General features: G+C 45.4%; 1 protein-coding gene across 11 annotated transcripts in view; it reads left to right on the forward strand.

The window, feature by feature from the left end:
* The window catches only part of HERC3 (HECT and RLD domain containing E3 ubiquitin protein ligase 3), a 140,396-nt gene that overhangs the window by 12,661 nt on the left and 117,344 nt on the right, over window positions 1-10,391 (forward strand). For 10 of the 11 annotated variants that reach the window (XR_009540223.1, XR_009540222.1, XR_009540221.1 and 7 more), the window contains one exon: window positions 221-486. The exons of the other annotated variant lie outside the window; for it this stretch is intronic. Coding sequence is in view for 6 of the 10 variants with exons in the window: in XM_060147568.1 (XP_060003551.1) it covers window positions 261-486 (226 nt within the window). In the remaining 4 variants the exon portion in view is untranslated. The remainder of the gene's footprint in view (window positions 1-220; window positions 487-10,391) is intronic. 11 annotated transcript variants of the gene reach the window in all.

Consider the following 10,391-nt stretch of genomic DNA (forward strand, 5'->3'; position numbering starts at 1 on the left):
ACCAGGGAAGCCCTCTTTAGACATTTTTTAAAACTCTTACTAAAACAAAATAATAGCATTATTATTATGACTACCTTCAGCAATATTAATGTTTTATTTTGAGATGCAAAGTATCTGAAGAATATTAAGGGGGGGCTTCTTTAAAATTGATTACATTTATTCCTTAAAGTGATTTTTTTTTTTCTGATTCCCCCGCACCTTTTTTTTTTTTCTTACAAAGCTCTCTTCTAGGCTACATGACTCCCTGAAGGACAAGAACGATGTTATGTTGGGGATATTGGTCTCTGGGCCAACCTGGGATGAGCACTAACCTGCAAGGGATTGTGGCCGAGCCACAGGTGTGTGGATTTGTATCCGACAGAAGCGTCAAGGAAGTGGCCTGCGGAGGAAGCCACTCCGTGTTCCTGCTGGAGGATGGGGAAGTTTACACGTGCGGTTTGAACACCAAGGGGCAGCTGGGCCATGCGAGGGAAGGAAACAAGCCAGGTGAGTGCACCTAGGCAGCCTCGATGACGGGCGAGGCTGGCCGAAGGTTTCCTCACCAAGTGTTGACCTTTCAGGGAGGCTCTCCTTTTGGTGAGAAATGATGAGGTAGGGTCTTAAATTGTGACTGTGTAGTATTTTTCACGCTAGCATGTGCCGTTTTCTTTGTCACTTGCTGTCTCTTGTTCAGTCCAAATCACATCAAGAGGCCCAAGCTTCATGGAAAAACAGCCTTGCTGGGTTTTGTCTAGAGAATTTTATTCTTTTGTGTTCTTTTAGGAAAGTCAGTTTGGCATTAGGGTGAGCTTTTTTTCCCCCCCCCCCGTGCCTGCCTCCCTCTTTTCTCATAGTTGTTCTCTCCCATATCATGTATCAGTATAAACTTGTAATCATTCATTTTTATGTTGACCCTTGGATAAAGGGCTGCAGGGCTGGTGTTGAGGCTAAATTGTGAAGCATGTGAAGCACGATTTGTGGGCTCCTGGCCCATTCTTTGCCTCCTGGTTCCCTCATGAGAACCTCCTTGAGAAGCCGCCGCCCCAGGCCTGCCCACCTGGAGCAGTGCCCAGTGTTCTAGCCAGGGGCTCCTAAGCTGTGGGCCCTGGACTCTGCGGAGTTCTAGGAAGGGGTCTGTAGCACGGGCCACACGGGTATGTACACCTTTCTGTGTACGACGCACCTCATGCTACGTGTTTTCAAATGTGAGTAGATCCTGTTGTTCACTGAAATAAAAATTCAGTTCACAGGGCCACCAGTTCATTAATTGAGTTAGTAAATCCTACTCATTATGTGTTTAACCAATGAATATAATACAAAATTAAAATATATAGCTGTTATGGAAGTGGCAGGAAGGTTTTTGACTTTAAAAAGTATTTTTCATATTGGAAAAAACCGCGGTCTTTTTTCGCCTCCTGTAAAACCTCACTTGTGTCTTGCGTGGCGCGCCTACGCACGCCCTGTTCCCCAGCTGAGAGCAGCATCTCACAGCTGATGCCTGCAGGGGGGTTGATGGCAGGTCCCAGCCCAAGGCGTGCTCCTGTCTGGGGGGAATGTCTACGTTCAAGGCCCACTTTAAGAGACCCGTAAGGCCCGCTTTACACCGGTGATCCTGGAGGACTTGTACCCACCCTGGCCAGCCTTTGAAGGGAATGTTTTGGGGACCAGGAGATCTTTGTGGTAACGCCTGCTGAGACACCACGGTGGGGGGGACTCTGGAGCCAGACACACCTGGTGGAGGAGGCGTTACCTCCCCTCTGCCTCGGTATTTCCAAACCTCAGCTCCTTTCCTGGAAAAGGTGACTCCCTGCTGTTCTGTAGTTCTTGAAGAAGGAGATTCAGATGGTAAAGAGGTCTCCCCAAGGCTACCTGTAGTCTGTGAAGGCCGCTGTCCTCCCACCCTCCTGTCTGTTTTCTCCGTGACCCTGCCGTCTGTCAGGCCGCCTCCGGGTAGGGCCAGCCGCCCAGAGGTGCCTCAGGGCTCACCTTGGTCCTAAGACCTGGGGCCAGAGGATGGGACCTGGGATGGCAGGTGAAAAAGGAAGCCGAAGCCCTTGCAGGCCAGCGATAGCAAAGATGTGCAGATGGCAGCGTGGTGAATACGCCTGAGTGCCATCTGCCATCCTTCCAGCCGACCCTCCTGCCAGAGCGCCTGGCGCCGGGCGGGCAGTCAGCCCGCATCTGCCCACAGTTGCTCCCTCCCGGGAGGCAGGGCCGAATGATGGCGAGCGACTCCAGCCAGCGATGTTCTAAGAAGGCTCTCGGGCTCGACCACGCAGTCCAGCCGGTGCTTGCAATTGAAATTTGGAATGAGCCAGGCTCTAGTGCAAATTGCAGCGGAGTCCAGAAATTTCTGCTGCTGGTTAAGCTTGCCTGTTAATTACAAACGGCGTAGCAGCTGCGGAATAGTGCCTCATTGAATGGAAAGATTCTGCGGGAGGGAGCCTCCCTCTCTTTAATTTTCTCATTGGTAGGTGCGTTCTCAATCTGGGTGCCAGTTGGGTTTAGTTTTAATGAGTGGGAAGAAGAGAGTGAGCTTGTTTTCTATGTGTGTTTATGGAGAGCTGCGACCTGGGGAGCTGCTAGGCACTGAGGGGACGTCAGTGACAGAGGGGCCCTGTTTCGGGCAGCCTGTAATGGCTGGGCCCACAGGAATGCCATCCCCGAGTAACCCCTGTGGTCTTGGGGGAGCGAGCTTGAGAAAAGGCCACCACCCCAGAGAGCATGCTTCCGGGGGCAGTGGGCAGGTCTGCCATTGCAAGACAACAACATTGCCCAGACCAAAGGATTTAGCAGTAGGAAGGATTAAAAAGAGTGAGGGGGGGAAGGAAAGGTGAAGAAGGTGGTCACGTAGGGGATGCGCAAGGACAGAGCTCTTCGCTTGGAACGTGTGCCTTGAGTCTGTCCTGCCGATGGTGAAGTGTCCCTTTCTACACTCGGTCTCTAGCTGGCAAAGTTGCACGGTACCCGAGTTCATTCTGGGGGGAATTCTGTAGGTGCCACGGAGCGGTGGTATAAAGCCCTCGGCGACGATCTTAAAGGATTTCTGTTTTTCCTCCGTGAGCACGTCTCATAGTTTCCTATTGCGTTTGCTGCTTCTGAGGCTACCGTGCTTTCCTTGTACGCGGATTTCTCTCCTTCTCAGCACTGCTCTTGTGTGACCAACGTTGCGTGTGTCTCTGTGTGGCATGGGAGCATGTTTCCAGGACACCTCGGGCGCTGAAACTCCTGGTTACGCAGGCCCAGGTGTTCCCCAGTGCACCAGCAGCTGCCGGTTCTAGCTTAGGTGTGTCCGTGACTCATTCCTTTGTGCTTTGGCCAAACGTGGAGAGGTCTGTGACCCTTAGACGCATTTTTAAATTTTATTTATTTATTATTTTTGGCTGCATTGGGTCTTTGTTGCTGCACGCGGGCTTTCTCTAGTTGTGGCGAGCCGGGGCTACTCTTCGTTGCGGTGCGCGGGCTTCTCATCGCGGTGGCTTCTCTTGTTGCGGAGCACGGGCTCTAGGTGCGCGGGCTTCAGTAGTTGTGGCACGTGGGCTCAGTAGTTGTGGCTCGCGGGCTGTAGAGTGCAGGCTCAGTAGTTGTGGTGCACGGGCTTAGTTGCTCCGCGGCATGTGGGATCTTCCTGGACCGGGGCTCGAACCCGTGTCCCCTGCATTGGCAGGCGGATTCTTAACCACTGCGCCACCAGGGAAGCCCCCTAGAAGCATTTTTTATCGGCAGAATATTAAAGCCCCGTCTAAACTCAAGGTCCAGCTTTTTAAATAGGTGTTGGGTTATTACTGTCGTGCATACTCCTCTCCCATTCTTCTCCTTCATTCTCTCCCTCACATTGTGATATCAACCTCATCTCCTCCCCCAAATCAGGGATAGTTTCCGTGCTTAGGACAATGTAGGAGGATTAACTAATTTCCTCATGTTTTTGCCCATGACGTCATCTCATAATTTCCTAAAACATACAGTTTCAAGAGCTGCATTACAGGAAGACGTGTGTGCCTCTTGGTTTTTTTTAAATAAAGCAAGCAAACAAAACATGAGTTTTTTTCTAAATATTTTTTTAAATAAGTGATTAATCTATAACTGAACATTAAGCAAGTCTTGAAATATTTTATTAAATTAAAATAGGAACTAGTGGCCCATAGAAAAAAATTCAAACAACTTAACCTCAGTTTATCGTGCTTCTCTTATTCCCGCCCATCCACATTGTCAACACAACTCTTCTTGTGAAGGGACCCTTCTCCTTTTCCCATCCATACTCTGATTTCCCATATTGGGATTTCAGCTTAAGCTAATCCTTATGTTATCAGGAGGGTCTGAATTTATGTAAACCTCTAACCTTTCTTCCTGTCTTGAGGAGGCAGGAACTGTGGTAGATGCAATTATTTAGGTTAGCCTATGTTAAATTTTAAAAATTCTGGGGACTTCCCTGGTGGCACAGTGGTTAAGAATCCCAACTCAGCCAAAATAAATAAGTAAATAAAAATTCTGCCTAGACATCCCAGGAAACCTTTCCATGGCAACCCCCGAGAGTAACAGTTTATAAACAGACTAACATTTCTGTGCAGCTCTATTCGATTCACACCTGTGATTGGTTCCTTTTGCCTCCTCCTGAGTTAGTTTCTCTCTTTCTTGTAGGTAATTTAATCCAATTCACATTCACATTTTGTATTCAGTCTAAGTATTTCCGTAATGCCCATCACCATATGTAACAGCTCTCCTGCTGTTTGATAAATGAGGTTTATAAAGCAGAACATCTCAGGAGCCTCAGTCCCCAGAGCTGTGGTTGCTGGTAACGCTGGTAGAAGTAACACTTTCAAGCAGCTTATCAGGTTGCTCTAGGGCATCTGAAGGACGCCATAACTCTGTTACGTTAATCAGTTTTTGCCGAAAAGCAAACTAACTGAGCTGAAAGGAAACAGAAGAAATCCGGTAATGACTTCCTAACATTGCAATGCGTGCTTCCATGGGCATAACTCTGATATAAAAGGCAGAAGGTACCATAGCAGATATTCAGATCTCAACACTGCGCTTGTTAGGGGCCCATCTCTTCCGCGGTAGGAATTGCGGGTGGGGGAGGGCTTACATAAATTCATCATCGCTCTGATGATGAGAATGGTAGTCATCAAACCCCGTGGAGGTGTTGACGGCTTTGACGGCTGAGGGGACAGCTTTCTGGTCCAGAGGCCTAGGGATCAGGGGCAAATGTCATTTAATAATTTTGTTTTTCTGGTGTGGTTGATCAACAGTTAACTTTTTTCTGTCTGTAGTACTCAGCCTGCTTTCCTTAAAGACATTTGAATGTCTTATAAAATATATACTTATTTATGAGCATATTCTTCAATGTGAGAGGTTATTTGTGCTTTAAAAATTTGCAGTGTACTTTTAAGTAATTAGCACAGTGATTTGCGCCGTGATACAAGAGGCTCAGTTCATTTGCTAATTGTAAAAGTGGTTAACGATAGATACTGCAAGCTCTCTTCCTGTCCATGTGCTTATCATTTTTAAGCTGATTAATCCTCATGATAGTTCTGTAAAGTAGGTCAGTAGAATTATCCCAGGTGTATGTAAAGGAGAAGAGGAAAGAGAGTTGAGTTTGAGTTTTGGTTGGGTACTGACAGTTTGGTTTTAATAATCCTGGAATTTTGTCCATGGATATCTTTTCAACTTCAGACTGATTGGGAAGGCCAATAGAATTTTATTTTCAAGGTGTTTTTCTCATTTATATTCAATTTCCACTCAGTCCTTATAAAAGAAACAAAGGTACAAACTTGGCCACCAAGAAGCTTGCATTCTTTAATTTACTGGTTGAATACCGCATGTGATCCAGGTGCTTTGATTAAAGGTACGGAGAAACAGTTCCCTTTCATCTTAGATGACTCTCATTTTGTTTTATGCTCTTTTGAGTACCACAGAATCTGGGGAAAAGAACACATGATAATTCACATCTCAGGCGGATACCTTTTGCCTCGCAACTTACCTCATGTTCTTTGTTCCTTTATTTCCTTGAATTACTTACTTCTCATTCAGTCATTCAGTCAGCAGATATTTACGGAGTGATTAGACTACTAGGTTCCCCATTTGTTCTAGATACTGTCAGGGCAAAACACCTTTAGTGCAGAGCTGCCCTTTGGGAGGTTATAGGCCAGGTGGGAATAAGGTGTGTTCCTGTGAAGTTTACATAATGCAGTTCACCTTGTGCCGAGCAAGAGATAAAGGTCCTAAGCGTGTCAAAATAAGAGTTGTGGTGGAGAGTTAGGTCACCAACAGTGAGTGCTGAATTCTGATTTCTAAGAAATGTCATCTTTTCCACCACACGCATAGAAAGTTCAGGTTTATCTTAGGTTGGTTTGTTCAGGGGTCGCTTTGGTGATGGTGTCAGTCTCTAGGGATGTTCCATGATTTTAGTAAGTCCACCCTTGAATTTTTGTGTTGTGACAATGATTTCATTGTCTGGCAGGTTTGATGAACTCTTGTCTAGCTTGGTGATCTGTGATCTTGACAGATCAAGGATAGGTGAAATGTTTCTGAATTTATCAATGTGGATGGCGTTTATCTAGTCAGCTGATACTTCACAGTGATTCAAGAGCTACCGGAATCTTCGTCTTCCTGAGTAAATGCCCTTTAATAGCATGTAATGCTGAAATCTGTGGTAACTCTCCAATAGATACTGTCTCATATCCTTACAGATTTTAAATCATTTTTTCTCTCATTATTCAGACATGTTTGGCAATTTCTATTATATATAATTATTAAATAACTCATAGCAATTGAAATCGTTATTGTGAATGATTTTAATTTAGAGTGTTAGCTAATTATGCAGGCAGTATAATGAATGAGAGCATGGACTCTGGAACCAGACTTAATGGGTTAGAATCCTGGCTCTGCCACTCACTGGCTGCGTGACTCTGGGAAGGTTGCTTAACCTCTGTGTGTCTCAGTTTCCTTAGTTGTAAAATGTGGATACTGTTAATAATATCTATCTATTAGGGTTGTTGTGAGGATTTAGTAAGTTGTATATCAGGTGTTTGGAATAATGCTGGCCCAGAGTATCAATAAGAACTCAATTAGTGCTAGGTATTATTACTGCTCATAATAGTAATTTGTCTTAACACCTTCCATTACAATTTTTTGATCCTCCTATTCCAGAATATAAACAAATAATAAATTCATTAAGTCTATATTATATTTATACATATATAAATAATTGTGTTAATCATTTTTATAGGTTCCCTTAACACTGTAGGGTCTGATGAATGGTATATACATCCAGGGGAGGGAAATGACGTAGGCTAGGGGCGTTAAGGGAGACTTCACACATCATGCTTATTTTTATATTTTGAGTTTTAAAGGACAGTCTTTTCTTTCTTTTCCATTTTTTGGGTCCTTTACTGGTCCCAAGAAAAGTACCTTACATATATTAGGAACTCTGTAAAAGCCGCTTATGTACATATGGACATCTCTGCACCGTGATTAAGATTGCCCCCAGCATTCCTGTCCAAATCTGCAAAGACAGGGGAAGCAAATGAAGCCACTGTGGGTATTTTCGCACAGCAAGGGCTACTTCGTGATGCTCCTGGAGGACTTGAAGTGGTTTGGCAACACATGGCCAGGCGACTTGATCTTACCACAGGTTCAGAAAGTAGACTGCAATCCACTGATGCCGAGCCCAGCTGCATTTTGTAGGCCGTTACTTTAGGTTTCCAGTTAGCTTTGATGGGGGTGAGCCTTCGGACGGGATTAACATGACCTGAAAGAAGGTAAGTGGTTTGCTCTCTGCATTCTGCAATGGCCTAAGAAGAGATTACTCTGGAGTCTGAACCTGTCTGATCCCTGTTTTTTGTTTTTTTTTTTTTTAAATGGGCCTGTGCCATCATCAGAAAATGTACAAACAGTAAATGCAGGAGAGGGTGTGGGGAGAAGGGAGTGTCCTGCACTGCTGGTGGGAATGTGAATGGATCCATCCGCTATGGAGAACAGCATGGAGGGTCCTCAGCTGGAGAGGGTGTGGGGAGAAGGGAGCGTCCTGCACTGCTGCTGGGCATGTGAACTGATCCAGCCACTATGGAGAACAGCATGGAGGGTCCTCAAAAAACTACAATAGAACTACCATACGACCCAGCAATCCCACTGCTGGGTATATACCCTGAGAAAACCATAATTCAAAAAGAGTCATGTACCACAATGTTCATTGCAGCTCTATTTACAATAGCCAGGACATGGAAGCAATCTTAGTGTCCGTTGACAGATGAATGGATAAGGAAGATGTGGCACATATATACAATGGAATATTACTCAGCCATAAAAAGAAACGAAATTGAGTTATTTGTAGTGAGGTGGATGGACCCAGAGTCTGTCATACAGAGTGAAGTAAGTCAGAGAAAAACAAATACCATATGCTAACACATATGTATGGAATCTAAAAAAAAAAAGGGTGATGAAGAACCTAGGGACAGGACAGGAATAAAGACGCAGATGTAGAGAATGGACTTGAGGACATTGTGAAGGGAAGGGTAAGCTGGTACGAAGTGAGAGAATGGCATGTTCATGTATACACTAGCAAATGTAAAACAGATAGCTAGTGGGAAGCAGCCGCATAGCACAGGGAGATCAGCTCGGTGCTTTGTGACCACCTAGAGGGGTGGGATAGGGAGGGTGGGAGGGAGACGCAAGAGGGAAGAGATATGGGAACATATGTATATGTATAGCTGATTCACTTTGTTATAGAGCAGAAACCAACACACCACTGTAAAGCAATTATACTCCAATAAAGGTGTTAAAAAAATAAAATGGGCCTGTAACAGGATGCTTTCAGTTGCAAGTAACAGAATACTAAACTAAATGTGGCATGAACAGTGAGTAAAATTTCTGATCTCACATAAAAAGCCCATAGAGAGGTATTTCTAGGATTGGTTAAACCAAAAGGCACACTGACACCATCAAGCACCCAGGTGCTTCCCACCTTTCTATTCTGCCATCTTTAGTTTGTTGACTTTCTTACTTGGGCTTGTCCCCTCGTGGTCACCAGGTGACTGCCACAGCTCCCGGCATCACATCCTCGCACAGCTGTGTTCAAAAGCAGACAGGAAGGGTAGTGTCTTGTGTCACCTTTCACAATGGGGAAACTCTCAGGAACCCCCTTGCATACGTCTTCTTTAGTCTCATTGGCCAGGCCTGGGTTACATGCCTACCCTAGACCACTCACTGGCGTGCCTGATAAGTGAAATAAGAATCATCTGATTAGCACAGTCAGGGCTGGCTTATCTCCTAGGCCTGGGGCGGGGCCCAGCCGCCTTGAGAGTTCTGGTGCAAGGAAGAAGGGGATGATGGCTGACAGGTAAGCAACGCGTAGCACCTCGTTTCATGTTGTGTGCGAGCGAATGCCTTTGAATCGTGGAGTCTACATTTTGCTCCATGTTAGGATCTCTAGTTCCTTTTAGGAACTCAGCACCTTCACGTCTGCTTTTAGAAAAAAACTAATGGCTGTTATCATGAGGCAATGACTTTCTTTAGTGTTTATTATGTGATATACGATGTGGAATTGTGTATTTCTTGAGTTAGTGTCGTATTCCCCTTTGTATCTTAGTGCTGAGCATAATGTAGTAGGCACATAGTGTAGGTAGTGTGTTAAATATATGAAACGTCTCATGGGTTTTTTATTTTGTTACTTTGCCATGCTCTATATGGGCTCTGGGAGATTGCTAGGGTTAGGTCAACAAAGATTAGAGTGATCTGTGTTTAAAGAAAATCACTGAGGGGCTTCCCTGGTGGCACAGTGGTTGAGAGTCCGCCTGCCGATGCAGGGGACGCGGGTTCGTGCCCCGGTCCGGGAGGATCCCACATGCCGCGGAGCGGCTGGGCCCGTGAGCCATGGCCGCTGAGCCTGCGCGTCCCGACCCTGTGCTCCGCAGCGGGAGGGGCCACAGCAGTGAGAGGCCCGCGTACCGCAAGTCACCGAATTGTAAGGATGAAGGATAAGAGTGACTTGAATGGTAAAGATTTCCATTTATTAGGCTTCACAGAACTAAAAGTGGATTTGGTGCCACACAGAGCAACTCCAGAGAGAGCTGTAGTAGACTCAGAGGCTTCAGCTCAGTAAACCTTACCAGTTTTACCCGTTTTTAGAAAGACGGCAAAGACTGAGTGGTCTGATAAGTGGCATCACCTGGTCCGTGAATCGGGCGTTCATTTATTAGTGGTCCCTCATTTAATTGTTAAACTAATTAAAATCATGAAATGAAACAGACTCTAAAGTACACCCTTTATGATCCCTCCCGTCCCTTACTGCCACACGTTTCTGCAGCAATAAGTAAATTTCCATTTGAGTATGCACATCCATCTGTTAATGTGATGGACACAAATCCTCAAGTGTTCAGAGACTTCTTTTTTCTTCAGAATGTAAGGGTGAGTTT

Source organism: Lagenorhynchus albirostris, chromosome 4, assembly GCF_949774975.1.
Source record: "Lagenorhynchus albirostris chromosome 4, mLagAlb1.1, whole genome shotgun sequence".
In the NCBI taxonomy this organism is placed as follows: domain Eukaryota; kingdom Metazoa; phylum Chordata; class Mammalia; order Artiodactyla; family Delphinidae; genus Lagenorhynchus; species Lagenorhynchus albirostris.